General features: G+C 41.5%; 1 protein-coding gene across 1 annotated transcript in view; it reads left to right on the forward strand.

Moving 5' to 3' along the window:
- The window catches only part of LOC113407023 (contactin-associated protein-like 2), a 1,116,670-nt gene that overhangs the window by 41,039 nt on the left and 1,057,536 nt on the right, over nucleotides 1-18,095 (forward strand). The window contains exon 3 of the mRNA XM_029912069.1: nucleotides 13,860-14,053. Coding sequence (XP_029767929.1) covers nucleotides 13,860-14,053 — 194 coding nt within the window. The remainder of the gene's footprint in view (nucleotides 1-13,859; nucleotides 14,054-18,095) is intronic.

The following is an 18,095-nucleotide window of genomic DNA, read 5'->3' on the forward strand; positions in this document are numbered from 1 at the left end:
GGGGGGGGGTTGCTCTGTGACTTTGTGGCGGGGGAGGGCAGTTACAGATCTTATGCAGCGGTCCTTATCCTGGCTCACAGATCCACGCAGCAGGGGATATGTAACCCTACCCCCCCCTGCCAGAAAGTCACATAGCCGACACATACACGCAGTCCCCCCCAGGAGTGCTGGCAGGCTCCATTGAAATAACCAGTGCACCAGTGCGGAGCCTGTCATTCTGGGAGTTTAGAAGCATCATTTGCATCAGAACACTAAACCCGCCCCCCGCCACAGTCTGCGTCCCCGGTTTAAAACATTCCCGCGAAAACAGCAATACAGACAACGGTGTTCATTAACAAAATAGAAATGATTTTATTTTTTGGGAAGGGGAAGGGGGTGAAGGGGGTATGTAACTGGAGAGTATAGTGAAAATGAACTGGGTAAAGAAACGGGGGCAGGTTCAGCTTTTCTGTCCACAAACTGAAAAGTCACAGGTTGCCCTGCTCACTCAGGAACCTAGCTTTCAAAGCCTCCCGGATGCACAGGGCGTCCCGCTGGGATCTTCTAATCGCCCGGCTGTCTGGCTGGACGTAATCAGCAGCCAGGCTATTTGCCTCTAGCTCCCACCCTGACATAAAGGTCTCCCCCTTGCTCTCACACAGATTGTGGAGCACACAGCAAGCTGCTATAACAATGGGGATATTGGTTTCACTGAGATCACAGCGAGTGAGTAAGCTTCTCCATCTCCCTTTGAGACGGCCAAAAGCACACTCCACCACCATTCTGCACTTGCTCAGCCGGTAGTTGAACAGTTCTTTTTCTGTGTCCAGGGCGCCAGTATAGGGCTTCATGAGCCAGGGCATTAGCGGGTAGGCTGGGTCCCCGAGGATGACTGTAGGCTTCTCCACATCCCCAAGAGTTATTTTGTGGTCTGGGAAGTAAATACCTTCCTGCAGCCGTCTAAACAGACCAGAGTTCCTGAAGACGCGAGCGTCATGAACCTTGCCCGGCCATCCGACGTAGATGTTTGTAAAACGTCCCCGATGGTCCACCAGTGCTTGCAGCACCATTGAAAAGTAGCCCTTTCTACTGATGTACTGGCTGGCCTGGTGGTCCGGTCCCAGGATAGGGATGTGAGTCCCATCGATAGCCCCACCGCAGTTTGGGAATCCCATCGCGGCAAAGCCATCTATGATGACCTGCGCGTTTCCCAGGGTCACTACCTTTGAGAGCAGTACCTTGACGATTGCATTGGCTACTTGCATGACAACAACCCCCACGGTAGATTTGCCCACACCAAAGTGGTTCGCGACTGACCGGTAGCTGTCCGGCGTTGCAAGCTTCCAGAGGGCTATGGCCACTCGCTTCTGAACTGTGAGGGCTGCTCTCATCCTGGTATTCTGGCGCTTCAGGGCAGGGGACAGCAACTCACAAAGTTCGAGGAAAGTCCCCTTCCGCATGCGAAAGTTTCGCAGCCACTGGGATTCATCCCAGACCTGAAGCACTATACGGTCCCACCAGTCCGTGCTTGTTTTCCGGGCCCAGAATCGCCGTTCCACAATATCCACATGACCCATTGCCACCATGATGTCCTGGGCGCTGGGGCTCGTGGTTTCTGACAGCTCTGTGCTACTCTCCGACTTCAGGCCATCACGGCGGTGTCGTAGCCTCCTCGCCTGATTACTCTGCATCTGCCTCAGGGTAAGGTGTATGATAAGCTGTGAGGTGTTGAGAACGGCCACAAGTGCAGCGATGGTCGCAGCGTGATCCATGATCGCAGTGCTGTGGCGTCCGCGCTCTCACTGACCAGAAAAGTGCGCGAACTGATTTCCCGCCGGCGCTTTCATGGAGGGAGGGAGGGCGTTAGTGACGGACGGATGACGACACATTTTTTTACCCAGAAGGCATTGGCAGCTCGACCCAGAATTCCGATGGGCAGCGGGGACTGCGGGAACTGTGGGATAGCTGCCCACAGTGCACCGCTTCCAATATCGACGCTCGCCCCGTTAGTGTGGACTCACAAAGTCGAATTACTCTCCTTGGTGTGGACACACACGTTCGACTTTGCAATATCGATTACACATATTCGATTTAAGTAAAATCGAACTACCCTCGTAGTGTAGACATACCCATAGACTGTAATCAAGTCACTCCTTAACCTTCTCATTGTTAAACTAAATTGAGGCTCATGCTTTCAAATTCACAAGTCCCAGGCAGTTCCGACATCCATCCAGGAGCTCTGCATTACCAAATGGTGGTGCATTTGAGGATGTAAGTTGTGACAGCCCTCTGAAGCTCAGGATGACATTCCTCAAGGCAAAGTATAACCTATGCTAATATAGGCAGTAGAGCCTCATGCTATCAGGTCTGGAGGACTTGATTTCAGTCCCTGCCTCTGATGTGCCCAGGGACATCGTGTTATATACAGATAATATATCCTTTCCCAAGTGGGAACCCTTGATGTTAGGTTAAAATTACTGCGAATCTAAGGGTTAAATGTGCATGGGAGTTTGTGTATCTGTAGCAATCCAGCCTTTCTTATTATTATAATCTTGGCAGTAATGTACCAAATGAAAGTATATTCAACCCGTGTTAACATCACGGGTGTTAACATCTAGTGCACAAAAAGCCTGTTTACATCTAGTTTACATCTAGTGCACAAAAAGCCTGTTTTGAGAGAATTTCAGAGCTTGAATTTTGTCTGCATAACCAAAATAGGACTTTAACCCCAATTGACTTCAAACAGAATCCCAATTTGAGTTTATTTGGGAGATCCTTCCTCCCATCCTTGGAATACTGTACTATCTTCTGCATAACGTATAAGGATGTGCCATTTTTTTATTGTCCCCCTCCCAAGTAAGTAATCACATGAAAAAATCCAATGAAAGGAGATAAAAACAGTCTAAGATGTTACCTGCATGAAATCATTTGTGATTTTTATCCATAATATGAAAAATGGTAAACTGAACACATTAAAATCCCAGAACTTCATACAGCCTTGCAGTGACACTGAAAAGTGCCCATTTTTACCAGTGTGGCTCCGTTTCAGTGAAAAAATCATGAAAAGAGACCAGTTTGAAATGTACATAATATGAAAATGCTTACATTCTCAGCATTTTGATGTTCTGAATATTTTGTACTTAATTATATATATTTTTCAGTGATAAGCCCTTTTATTGTATGTCAGTCTGGAGAAGGAAGAGCACAAACTTTCTGTATCCTATTTTGAAAATAAGGCATTGCAGAACAATGCATAGGTCGTCCCTTATTGCACTAATCACAGTAATAACTGAACACCCATAAAGTGTTTGTTGGATTTTTCGAATGTCTCATGTTGCAATATATTCTGATTAAAAGTTGCAGCCTTTGGTATGAAAATGTCACCTCTTTGCATCCCAATATAATCACAGAAAGCAATGGTGGTGATGAGACCACTGCCTATCATGCTGACCAGCATCATTTCATTGTTTCATTCACTTCCCCATCTCTCTGTCTGCAGCCACCTCTCATCTCTTGTCTTGTACTTAGATTGTAAGCCGCTAGGGATGGAGGGGCCATATTTTTGTTCTGTGTTTGTACAGCACCTAGCACAATGGGGTCCTGGTCTAGCGCTTCTAAGTGCCACCATAATAAAAATAATAATGAGAGAGAATGTGTATGCTGAGTTTCAGCTTTGTGAACATTAAATTACTCTACATTTTGAGGTTTTTGTTTTGTTTAATCAGAAGTATATCTGAATCCTTTTGTTTCTCTCCACTTTTACCACCTGCCCCAAACCCATTGCACTTAAAATGGATTCATAAATGGACTTGTGAACTGGCGCTCACCCTTATTACAGTTTGAATTTGTAGAGGAAAAATATAATTTCCCTTTTATAACTACATCCCTTTATATGGATCCCTTTTATAACTACATCCCTTTATAACTACATCCCGTGCATGTTTCTTTGTAATATTATTTGCTTGTTCAGTGTCTTAATGGAACAAATTGTCAGTTCTGTAACCCTGAAGGCACTGAAAAAAAGTTGTTCATGTCATTGCTGAGATTGAGGAAAACAATTTAATAATTAAAAAAAGAAAATGTATGGGCATATTCTTCATCTCTTCCTAGAGACTTGTGAAATGGATTTCCCCTCCCCCACATATTTGATATAAACATAGTGAAAAAGCATGGATAATGTGTGGGGTTCTTGAACATCCCTAAACTTTCACAATTCTGGGGGTTGGTTGATGCTTTTCTGTGCAATTCTGCATTCCTCACATTTTTCCTCTTTTTATCTGTTCAGTACCCCTGAGTTGGGGAGAGTTGAAAGCAATGAGGAGACAGAAGGATCCAAGCAATTGCCTCAGTGGCTGGGATATAAACTTGTGTGCTTGCTTCTGTTAAGTATTAGTGTGCTTCATTGCAGCGGAGACTGCTCACACTAATTAAGGGACTACATTTGTGGCTGCCATTATGTGGGTCAGGCAGTTGGTAGGAGGGAGGCTTCCTGTGCATGCACACTCTTCTTGCGCTTGTAAGGGCCTGCTATGTTCAGCTCTCAGTGCTGGCTTCCTACTGCTAACCTAATGGTTCTCTTTTATTTGTTATCAGAGGGCCAGATTCTGGCATCCTGACTCTAGCTAAAGTTAATGAGGACTGCTTGTGATGTAAATTCCTAGCCAGCATGAGTTAGGGTAGGATAATCTGGCCCAAGTTATTAATTATTCTGTTAGTCAATGTCACTGCCTCTTGGTGAGTAGGAAAATGTGTATCATCACATTTTATTCTGGAATAGCATAAAAATAAAATTGGGAAACAAGATATTGTCTGTGATTTTATGTATTACCATTCAGACATACATATATACACACACACACACACACAAATCTGCCCATTGTCTCTTTAATGCAGTGAGCCCATTTTACCTCAATATATTTACTTTCTTTTAATTGCTATGTACTTTTAATGCCTTCTAACCGTGTGTAACTCACTTGCATTGCTTTCATAGTCTATGAAGCAATTTGTGACATTTTACATTATATGCTCTATATAAAATAAAAATTAATTGCTTACCATCAAAAATATAGTTGATGTCTGGTTTCCACCATATTTTTTAAAAAATGCAAAGAATGCATACCGTAAAATGCAAGATATAAACAATAACTAAAAAAAATTAAACAGTTTATAACAAAGTGCTAAGAACACCAAGAATGGAATTAATAAAATACTTATGTTCACCATCAGTTTCAATACAAACTAATTCTTACTGATAACTTCTGTGGAGGAAAACAAAGTCCTCACTCTGAGTTTGGAGCAACAAGCCAGAGGCAGCTTTATTTCAAGCAATTGCAATATGCACGGGAGAGTACACATGGGCAGGTCTCCGTTAGATAAACAATTAGGCAAGCTTTTATACCTTGAATTACATACAATAATGAGCAACAGCTGCATTTTGTTATACTTTTTTTAATATTTCACTTTATTAATTTCTGCCACAGTCTACATTCCATTCTTATTTAACACAAGGTCAAAACAGTATCTTTTACAGTTTGTTCCCATTTGCTTTCTTGCTATTCACCCACCTAGGCCCTGCCTTCAAGTCTCACGTTATTAAATAGAAGAGTTAGCCTGACTCTTGCTCTTCCTGGAAGACTAAAATGTCTGCACTTTTTCCAACTTTCACACTTCCAATATCCTAGCCACATCAGTTTTTCACGAAGGGTAATTCACCATACTCTCATGCATCTATATTAGATTAAAAAATGCACAGAATTCCAGCATAAGCATAATGCAGACATCAGTTTTGTACTCAAAGTTTTCCACCACTCTAGGAAGGGAGAAATGTTGTAAGATATTTCTGCATGTTAACAACCCCTCCTCCTGCCTGTGCAATATCAGACTATTCCTCCAGGCCCCAATGCAGCAAACAATTCCCATCCATCAAAATGCGTAAGCACATGCTGAACTCAAAGCACATGCATAAATCACATGAACTTTAATACAATTTACACACATGCTTAAAGTTAAGCAAATTCTTTGGTGCTTTGCTGAATGAGCATGGACTTCATCATATGCTTTGATTTGTTGAATTGAGGCCCCAGTGAGGCTCACATGGGGGGTTGCGGGGGGACAACTTTAATCCAACATTCTCACAATTTATTCCAGAGTGTGTACTTGGTTAAAAAAAAAAAAAACTTAATCCTTGGATCAATAGAGGTTATAGATTTCACAAGCCAAATAAACAAAGTAATCAACTCCTCCAAATTACACTGCTTGATAGATCAAATAGTAACAGGAAACTTTTAATTGATCTTCACAGTGTGTTTCTGATGAAGGTCTAACGCCTGCCTTCCCTTTGGGGCTGATCACCATTTCCTTAACAAGCTGCTCTGCTAAGCAGCATATGTAGCAATATCAAATATGCTCATCCCTTTGCCCGGTGACTTTCACTTCCCTTTCCTACTGAAACAAGTTCCATTCTCCCTTTTTTGTTTGGGGAGAAAGATGAGGGCACATCCTAAACAATAGTGTGCTGCAAAATTGGGACATAAACTTTTGCTAGAACATTGTTGACTACAAATCCTTTATTGCCTCTACCTTGTTAGAAATGAGTCGAGTAGGTCAAGTTACAGGTTCTGGCTTGCAACACCATTCCCCTCTAGGTCATCAGCTCACATTGGACCCAGTCTGGTATTGCTAATTGAGCTGTTAACATGTGATAGCAATTTTGGCAGATTTGAAGTGAGCTGGTGGTGTCACCTCAGATTAAAGAAGGGAAAATCAAGTGTCGTTCAAAATTTTCAAAATCTTTTCAATTGCTTTTTTGGGTGAAAAGATTCCAAAAGCTAGCTACAGTTTGCAGGTCACCAAAAGGTCTGTTAGCTGCACCAGGCCAAAGTCTGATCTCAGTAATACCAATGTGACTGCGATAAAACTTTGTCCCACTGTAGTAGGAATGTAATGAGACTGTAGTTAGGTTTCCTTCTGATATATGTACTTACCATAAAATCTTCTTCTTTAACTATACTACAGTTACAGTAAACACGCGTGTATGAAAAGTAACTTCAGTTACATTACAGCGTATGAGACGTACAATTATGTTGTTGGAAGGACATCAGTTTTACAGATTTATGTCAGTAATTTGCTTCATAGTAGCTTTTATATACTGGTATTTTTTATATAAAAACTGCAAAAGTTACGGTCATATGTGCATCATTAACTTTCATCTTTGAGTCTTTAATCACATACTATTTCTTAAATTATAGAATATCTATCTATATAATTAAAAAAAAATTAAAAATATTAAGTTTGCTAAATCAAGCACTCCAAAGTTAAGAAATGCCAAAATTAAGGTTGTCAGTGCAACCTTAATTCTGTCCCCTGGAGTATGTTCATTATGATGCAGTCTTTTACTACAAGATCATATATTAATTTTTCCATGGAACCCTTCTTTTATATAGTTAATGAGTAACTATTCAATATTTGGTTTTATCCTCTTAGTTCAGTGGGTGGCCTTATTCACAGCACATTATTCAACTCCTGTACTGAATACAGAATTATTAATTTTCTCATAGGATTCGTCACTACAGGAAGTGAGTGCTTCACAAATATTTATGTATATTTTCAACACCGTGTGAGATGACAGGGTGGTATTAATTATCCTCTTTTGAAAGATGCAGAACTGAGTCACAAAAAGATAGAGGTCAAAAGTTTCCAATAACTTTGGGTGTCTGATTTAAGATTCCTAGGACCTGATTTTATGGAGTACTTAGGGTTGGTCTACACTGGTGGGGGGGATCGATCCAAGATACGCAACTTCAGCTACGCTATGTCGAAGTATCTTGGATCGAATTACCTGGGGTCCACACGGCGCAGGATCGACGGCTGCGGCTCCCCCGTCGACTGCGCTACCGCCGCTCGCTCTGGTGGAGTTCCGGAGTCGACGGTGAGCGCGTTTGGGGATCGATATATCGCGTCATTGAGATCACAGGAGAGGCAGGCTTCCTGCTCTCATTTCTAGTGCCTGGCCCCTCCCTGCCCTCGAGCAGTAATTACAAGGAAGGTCCAGCTTCACCTCTGTATACCCAGAATAGTGAATGATCACTTGCTCAGTTTGGATGGCACATGCACACTCTGGTCAGCACTAGGATCTGAGGGGATGGAATGTGAGCAGTGAGGATGGAATCTTCAGATATGTTAGTTGCTTCTCTATGAATCCTGTCATAAGCATGTGCAAACTTAAATTTTTCAAAGGCTTATAACTTGCTCAAATGTGGACTGATTTTCATGGGAACGTCAAAAGGCGCATCCCTGATAGAAAGGCCACTCTCTGCCAAATTTTAAGTTCTTGTTCCAAAACGGGGATGCTATAGATTCTGAAAGAAGAGATTACCAGAGGTTGTTTTTTTTTTAACATTGCAGAACAATATCTCCCCCCCCCCACCCCCCGCCTTGTTTTTAGAAATGGCTCCACTGTTGAAGCTGAAACTTTCCTAGAAAAATTCTGAGTCAGACACCTGCCATGGAAAAATTAAGCCTGACCAGTTGAAGTCTGGCAAAGTTTTATAATCAACTGAAAAAAGAGTCTTGTAAAAATGGGAAGTGTCAAGCTACTATAGCCTATAGATAAAGGATCGGTATAAGTTAAAACAGTAATGCAATGAACCTTCAAATGTCAAGACCTGTAAGACAGTAGCTTAGCTAAAAGAATCAAGGCAGAAGGCACAAAAAGCATTAGCAGTTAACTAGGAGTAACCCTAGATTATAAGGTATCACAAGATAGAATGCTGACTGGTAACCACAGAAAGCTAGTGTCACGCTGTCTGGAGTAGTTCATGGCCGTGAGTGTCAGTCTCAGGGCAGACTGTCAAGAAGCAGGCAGAGACTCCAAACTGGTTGTGTGTTCTATAACTAGATTCCATCAATGCAGTTACAAGTGTGAACTCCTAAAACACAGTCTTACCATGGAGTCACAGACAGGCTCCTGGACATTCCAGTCTATCCTGCCACCCAAGCAAGCTGAGTTTAGCGATAGTTGGTTGCTATACACCCAAGATCACAAAAGATTCAGGTTGCTTCTAGTTCCAAGAGACCAGTTACTTACCTCAGGTCAATTTGTACCTTAGATCTCTGAGCAAAGATAGCCAAGCCTGTAATAAATAAACTAAAGATTTGTTAACTAAGAAGGAAATGAGAGTTATTACAAGCAGGCAAGGACACACAAATGAGTTTTAAAGGTGACAGAGTTGTAGTAGTGTGTCAGCTCTGAACGTCTTTTAGGATTAACCCAGGTCGATCCTGAGGATCTCTGCTTTTGTTTCATAGCTCTAGCCCTGTGAGAGTCCAAACAGCAAAAAAGGGAGAAAAAATTTCTTCTCAGTTATTTTTATTTTCTTCTTTCAGAATTCAGGCTGATGGGATGAGCCCTTTTTGCACTTAGACTCTCCATTTAGTTTGGATAGCCTTCTTGATGAGCAGGAAGCAATCCCTCCTGAGAGTTTCACAGTTTCAGAGCAAACATTTTTTACACTTATAAAGCAAAAACTTTATCATTACCTTATAGCGTGTGATAAAGATATTGTAAGTGAGATTAATGCATGCAGCAACTTAAAAAGCATTTAATAAATTCTGAACTCTAAATGCATTGTTGTATGTTCAACACCCATCTTAACCATACTAATATGTAGGTGAACCAGACAGGTTTTTAGCAATGAATTTGTCATTGCTCAGCTTAGGCCTAAAGCCTTGGCAAGAGCTGGCACCTGATTTGCCAATGTCACAGCTAGTTTATACCAGTTTTGGATATTTTAAAGTTAGGAACATCAGCAGATATCTGTCCACAAGAATACTATTATAACAGATTGTTATATATGCTAATAAGCTTGAGGTAAATGGACGAGTAACCTATGGGAAAAGGGCTCCCCAATATTAGTAGTTTGAAGAAATACAAATAAAGAAAAGGGGATGAAACTCCTACTTAATATGCATTAGGCATAATGGTCTCAGTATAAAACATTATAAAAACTGAATCCCAGCCTGTGTGCCTTGGGAGATGTAGCTATTGGGAGACATTCGGATGATGACCACTGGTGATGGTGACGAGGAAGATAATGATGAAGAAGATGATGACTAACACTTCAGGTTGTTAGGCAAGGGATGGTGTGAGTATATGGATGCTCAGATGCACATTCTGAAATATCTCTAACTACCTTGGTGGGTTGCAGTGTTTCTAACTTTGCTAACTGTATTAATAAAACTATTACAAATACAGAATGTTTTTCTTAAGTGTGAGTGTTTGTAATCGTGTACATCGAGGTTCCTAGTTGAACAGTAATTCTAATGATATTGGGCCCGATCTTGCGACAAGCACCTATCCAACCTCAGATTGTTAACTGGGAATTCTTAAATAATCAATATAATTAGTACACATCCCATAGGTCAGGCAATACTACCTTAACACTAGGTGGTGCTATTACCCCGATTTATATATAATATATATAAAAATATATATTTACAATCTAAACAATGTGTAATACCTTGTAGTACCTTGTGCCATTGTGCACTTCAGAAATAGTTCATTGTAGGGCTATTGTGGGGGAAATTTCATTGTTGTTCCTCTCTATATTGTACTGCTCTATGGACAAAAAGATTGAGTTTCCAGAGAGTTCAATCCTAAACATTCCATAAATGCTAAATACAATTTAAAAAATTAAAAAGGAAAAGAAATAATAGAAACCAATCAGATTTCATCTGCTGTGAAACTTCTGTATACTTTTATACTCTGATTTAAAGACTGCAACTGGTTTAAAGGGCATCCATTTAGTACCATTATGCTCCTCACACCCTGTCTATAGTGGGTCAGGAAGATAGTGGTCAGAGTACCTTCATATGGACACCTTTTTATCATTGTGTGCCATCAGCTTCAGATATACTAACATGGAAGGGGATATTGGCATTGATTGACTGGAGGGGCTAATCTACTAGATTCACAAATGAATGTACCTAGTCACTCAAACCCAGTGCAAAGGAGAAATAAAGGGGGTATATTCTGTTTTGTCCTGCCTTATTCATTTTTCTGTGAAAAGTCTAGTAAATCTGATTGTGTATGTGTGTGTGAATAAATATCACCATAGATGCTTTTAATAATTACTTTAAATTCCCACATTATACTATGCATGTAAATGAGCACTAAACTAACCCCCTGGTCATGGTGGTGGTAATCTATAACACCTTTTGAAAAATTCAAAATTTCAAGCCATTGTGGTGCTTTCAGGTTCAACCCAGACCTGGAAGAGGTTGTGTCAACACCTGCCCTGCAACTCTAGGTGCAAGTTCCTTTTTGAAAGGTGACCCCAGCAGTCCCGAATTTCCCCACAACCATTTGTCCTGTAGTGTCCAACTCTCTCACTGAACACTTACAGAAATTAAGCTCCCTCAAAGAGACAGTACCAGTAGTTTATTACCTTACATGGGGTTAACAAACACTCTATTTTAAACAAGCACTGAAGTGGTTTATGGTAAAAGTAAAACAAATATATTAAACAAAAATTAATAGGATTAAGTGATACCAAGGTTAAGGAATAAAGATAGAAAGGATCACAAGCAAATAAAAGTAAAAAAATATACTTCTAAAAAGACTAAAACTTGATTTCAGCAAGTTAGCCTTTGCATAAGCAGGTTTTTCACCTATACTCAGAGACACCACGACCACCCCCCTTGGCTGAAGGATCCATCGTTCTGTGATTTCAAGAGCTCTGGACCCTTTAGTGCCTCAAGTGATAGAAGCCAAAATGGCTCTTTCTCTTTGCTTATTTCTTCCTGAAGTTCTTTGACCCTGCTTCAAGAGACGGGAAGGCTTTCTGGGCATGCAGTCGGCAGCCCCTGCCAAGATTGATAAGTAGCCCTCTTTCCCCACTTGCTTTCCTTTGTCTTTGGTTACACCTTGCTTAATTTACATCAGACACACACTCAAGCAGGCAGAACCACATTCTTTGTCAGGCATGGCTTAGACACTGCTTGCCAAGTACCTTTTAAGACCATATTCCCAGTACGTATAAAGTCCTTTATGGGTTTACCATACATATATCAAGCAAGAATATTAATGATCAGTGAGTTATTAGTTTTCCAATGATATATTGCATGCCACCTTTTTGGTATTATGACAACAGCGTGCCTGCTGGTGCTGTGGTGCTCTTAGGATCACAGCCATATACACACAGTTCACTACATCACTATAATACTAGATCACTACAGTTAATGTAAGTTTCAGAGTAGCAGCCATGTTAGTCTGTATCCGCAAAAAGAACAGGAGTACTTGTGGAGTCTCTAAGGTGCCACAAGTATTCCTGTTCTTTTTACAGTTAATATAGTATCAAAAGGCACCCATTTCTTGTGTGAAATGATGGAATCACCATCTCAACAATTTAGAGACAGAAAATGAAGCAGTATGTACTAAGTGGGCATATGCTGAAAAAGGCCAAGTCTGTGTGACTTTGACTTCCACCATTGTTTGGTCTCAGTGACTATACAACTGCCTCCTTTCTCCAAATTAAAGGCTCTCGCTGGTAGTTGCCCTGTGGTACTGCTGATGAAAGTTCTGGCTTTGATTCCCGTGGAAAACCATCTTGCCTATGTGTATGTGACCATAGTTCTTTGTAGTTGTGTTGATGGGGTTTGTTTGCTTTATTTAATAAAGCCAGCTGATTGATCAGAAGGCAACCTAGGGGCTGCCTAGAAGGACTGGGGTGTAAATTTAGTCCTACCAATGGAAAAAAGTAGTAGAAGTTACCACATGATAAACTAAATGGTTTTGCACTATCACATAGTACCTGCCAGATCCCAGCAATGTGTTTGGAACAAATCGTTGGAGTCATTTTAAATCTTTGCAGATTTTTTTCTGCATAGTTATCTCACATTTGAGTATAAATATAATTATTCTCTGCTTTTTCCCAATGTAATACTTACAATTATTGATATAATTTTGCAAAAACCCATCACTTTCACAGTATAGCACATTATGCCACAATCTCAATGTCTTTTATAACCCTGTGTGTAACTAACTGCTATTTTCTCCTCTAATATTTTGAGCTTTAGTAGAGTAAGAACTTGCATTAATGCCTTGACACTCGCTTTTATCTATGCACCATTGTCCTTGTTTATTAAGAACAGTTCAACACAGTCTAGTGATTGAAAAGAATATTGCTAATAATATTACTATCAAGTTAATTCATAGCCCCATAAAGAGTGATAATACATTTTTCAAGCATCAGTTAATGTACTCTATGACATCCTGTACACCCAGCAAATCAAAATCAGAGCCATTTCTGCAGTACCTTTCCTTTTTAACTACTTCTGATAGATATTCTTTGAGGTCTATGCATTTCAGTGAAATGCTGGACTAGCAGGGAAGGAAATTAGAGATGCATGCTATTATTCCCTCCCAATTAATTTGTATAATCTTTTTTAATTTGAAATAGCATTTAAAGGGTATAAGAAATCAATAGATTGTCACTGATTTGCGTCAACTGACTCTGACAAAGGACGTCATGGAAAATTGGTCAACCCTTAACAATTAAAGTTTGACACTTACTAATAAATTCTAATTAAGGAATTATAAAGAGAGTCTCATTTGTAGGGTATTCCTTTACATCATATAACTACATCATGAAAAGGTTATAGTATCAATCTGAAACAGCTTGAAAGAAATTGAGTTTCCTGTGGCATATATAAAAGAGGTGACAATTTTTTTTAGGTCTCATCATATTTCTTTTGTATATGTTTTAATTGTATTAGTGTTATATTGTTCTCTGCTTACACCCAGCAACTAGCATCTTTTCAATGTCTTCACTTCAAAAGCAGCCTGGATTAAGACATCTGATTGTCTCGTTTCAACTCAACAGGGGCTGGAGGCTGGTCTCCATCAGATAGTGACCATTATCAATGGCTGCAGGTGGATTTTGGGAGCAGGAAACAAATCAGCGCTATCGCAACGCAAGGCAGATACAGCAGCTCTGATTGGGTGACTCAATACCGGATGCTGTATAGTGATACAGGGAGAAACTGGAAGCCATATCACCAGGATGGAAACATTTGGGTAAGTCACTGGCCTAAAACTCAAGCACTATCTCGTGCAGTGCACTCCTTTGAATGGGCTGACTGGTCCTTGGAAAATATATATCTTCTGTTGATCTCTATTGTGTGTATATGAAAAGAGCATACAATTTTATCCAAAATATAATAGTCTAGCATTAGGGTTGTTGACCGTTAGGAATTCCATTTCTAGATCAAGAAAATCAATGTAGACTTATGGCAGCTCTCAGAAGCTGATGAGCAATAGTGAACAACGAGTGTACAATATTGATAATTTCCTCTCCGCTCTTTCCATTCTCTCCATTTTTCTCTACTTTATTCCCTGTATGTGGGACTCACAAACGGACATACCTAGAATCTCTTCTCCCCACTGCATTGATTTTCATTAAAATTGTCAAGAGGTTTTTCGGGCATGGGATCTCAACCTGAGGGGGGTCATGATCTCTAGAACCAGGACTCAGGGAGATCACAACAATGCTCTCTTTCTTTGTGGCAGGATGGAAGGGGAAATAAAGCTGGGAGGGGGGTGATTCCCAAATCTGTGTGTGTTGCAACATGAATTCACAGTATGGAAAAGGTTGAGAACTATTGTTCTAGAAGAAGTACAATGTTTACCCTCCTGAAAAACATAAAATAAAAATCTTTCCCAGGGTTGCCTTACACACTTAGATAATTATAAAAAATGTTACTTTGATGTTTGTAGCGTTTCTCATACTTCAGAATATTTATTGTATTAAATACCTGGGGAAATACTGGCTATATATTTGGCTATCTAAGGCAACTGGAAAAATCACTGAAGATGACCATAGCAATTCGGGTTTTGTACCTCTGCATTAATGGATTCTATTAATATCTTTACCCAACCCATGAATTTTGGAGAATACTTCAGATTTTTTTTGTTAAGTCATAGGACAGACACGTGTGGCTAGATCCCCAGCTGATGTAAATCAGTGGACCTGCATTGAAGACAACGGAGCTATGCTGATTCACACCAGCTAAGGAAATGCCACACTGTGAGTGGAAGGTCAGAAGTAGTTCAGGATTCAGTTGTTGAGGGGGCAACAGGGCCTACAAAATGGAGTGTTGCCATATTCCTACATTTTGGAATAGTTGATTAATTTTCTCCTGAAATTGGAAGCTGATTCCTAGACATTCCATGGAAATCCTGAATCAGTGTCAGCCTTAGGTGAGAACAGAGTCTATTGTATTGACTGTAATGTGTTAGAAATGAGGATATGAAAAATTGTGGCATTCACAGTTTCTCTGGGGGAGAACACAAAACCTTGTATTTACGAACTGAGAATAGAAAAAGAATGTATTGCCTTAGACTGTTTGTATTCCATGTTAGTACAGTAGGGTTTGTTACTGCAGGCAGTAATGTAACTTTTGTTTTGGCCTTTCACCTGTGTCACAGAGCAGCAATTAATTTCCTCCTTCTTCTGAAAAGTTTAACCTGCAAAAGAACAAAGCTATTGCTTATCCTCCTCTTCCTAAAGGTAGTCATAGGAGAGGCTTCTTCCTTTTAAAATATATACTGTGTGTGGAAGGCACAATGAAGCATTGGGAATCCAAATTAAATAATAGGTATTGTGTCTAGCAAAAGAAGTACTGGCCTTCATTATAGGCAAGAAGATTTAATATTGTGCTGTTCTATGATAAAGCTCAGAATAAAAGAGTTCTCTTACTGAAGTTGTTTTAAAAATATTTATTAAAAATGAACTTCACCAAATACACAGAGTAAGAGGAAGGATTTAAAAGGAATTCATTACACATGTATGTTATGTAAAGGTTGTCATGTTTGTACCAGATTGATGTATTGAAAAACCTAAGATATAATATGAAGTGGAAAAAAATTAAAAGGGAAGGGAAAAAAGGTTAGGAAAGAACAGAAAGTGCCATGTGTGAATTCTAGACGTTGCCATGTGCTCTTTAAGGAATAAGGGGCTTCTTGCAAACACTTATGAATGTAACTTGCTGTATGTATATATATCTCCTCACTATATGTTCCATTCTATGCGTCCGATGAAGTGGGCTGTAGCCCACGAAAGCTTATGCTCGAATAAATTTGTTAGTCTCTAAGGTGCCACAAGTACTCCTGTTCTTCATGTCGGAGTAGTCTCACTGAACTCAACAGGACTATTCGTGTCTGGAAAGCTGCTTAAAAGTAGCAGTGTTTGCAGGATTGAGACCTAAGGGTATGTCTACACTACAAAATTAGGTCGGATTTATAGAAGCCGGTTTTATAGAAACCGGTTGTATGCAGCCGATTGTGTGTGTCCCCACATAAAATGCTCTAAGTGCATGAAGTCGGCGGACCGCGTCCACAGTACCGAGGCTAGCGTCGACTTCCGGCGCATTGCACTATGGTACCTATCCCACAGTTCCCGGAGTCTCCGGCGCCCATTGGAATTATGGGTTGAGATTGCAATGCCCGGATGATGCAAAGCAGTGCCGCGAGGGGTTCTGGGTACATTGCGTCAGGCCCCTCCCCCGCCGTCACAGCAACGGCAGACAATAGATTCGCGCCTTTTTACCTGGGTTACCTGTGCAGACAACATACCACACCAAGCATTGAGCCCGCTCAGCTCAGCTCACCGTCACCATATGTCTTCCGGGTGCCGGCAAACGTGGGACTGCATTGCTAAACAGCAGCAGCAGCTTACTGCCTTTTGGCGGTAGACGGTGCAGCATGACTGATAGCCTTCATTGGCGATCTGGGTGCGGGCAGCTGTGGGGCTGGCAGCCGTAGGGCTGCATTGCACCAGCCCCTTGCCTTTTGGTAGAAGATGGTATATTATGACTGGTATCCGTCGTCGTCGTACTGCAGTGGCTGTCGATCATGGGCACCCGGGCAGACAATGATGGTTATCAGTCGTAGTATGCTATTTTCTGCCAGGTGCCCTGTTGGATCATTGCACGTTAGCAGAGTCGTAGCATGCTATTTTCTGCCAAGTGCCCAGTATTGTCTGCTAAGCACCCAGAAGAGGCCGATGGCGATCTGGGTGCTGGCAGACATGGGGCTGGCAGACGTGGGGCTAGATTGCTACACAGCAGCAACCCCTTGCCTTTTGGGCAGAAGATAGCATATTACGATTGGTATCCATCATTGTCATATTGCAGTGGGTATCAGATCGTGCAATAGACCTGAAGGCTTACTGCCAAGCGCCCAGTATTTGCTGCCAAGCACCCAGAAAATGCCAAGGGCTATCAGTCATGCTGCACCGTCGTCTTAAGATGTAAAAAATAGATTTATTCTGCATTCATTTGCTTCCCCCCTCCCTCCTGCTAAACCCAGGCTTTTGAGTTCAATCTTTGGAGGGGGGGCATTCTGTGTGACAGTTGTTTGTGTTTCTCCCTGATGCAAAGCCACCTTTCTTGATTTTAATTCCCTGTACCTGTACGCCATGTCGTCACTCGCCCCTCCCTCCCTCCCTCTCTCCCTCCCTTCCTTCTTCCCCTGGTCCGTCAGATACTACTTTCGCGCCTTTTTTCAGACCAGACGCCATAGCCAGCACTGGGATCATGGAGCCTGCTCAGATCACCGCGGCAATTATGAGCACTATGAACACCACGCGCATTGTCCTGGAGTATATGCAGAGCCTCCTGGACATGCCAAAGCCAAACCAGGACCAGCTGAGGAGGAGGCGATTGCAGCGCGGCGATGATAGTGATGAGGAAATTGACATGGACCTCTCACAAGGCACAGGCCCCAGCAATGTGGAAATCATGGTGTTACTGGGGCAGGTTCATGCCGTGGACCGCCGATTCTGGGCCCGGGAAACAAGCACAGAGTGGTGGGACCGCATCGTGTTGCAGGTCTGGGATGATGCCCAGTGGCTGCGAAACTTTCGCATGCGTAAGGGCACTTTCATGGAACTTTGTGACTTGCTTTCCCCTGCCCTGAAGCGCCAGAATACCAGGATGAGAGCAGCCCTCACAGTGGAGAAACGAGTGGCGATAGCCCTGTGGAAGCTTGCAACGCCAGACAGCTACCGGTCAGTGGGGAATCAATTTGGAGTGGGCAAATCTACTGTGGGGGCTGCTGT

This window comes from Terrapene carolina, unplaced genomic scaffold (assembly GCF_002925995.2).
Source record: "Terrapene carolina triunguis isolate 2854851 unplaced genomic scaffold, T_m_triunguis-2.0 Scaffold180, whole genome shotgun sequence".
NCBI classification, from domain to species: Eukaryota; Metazoa; Chordata; order Testudines; family Emydidae; genus Terrapene; species Terrapene triunguis.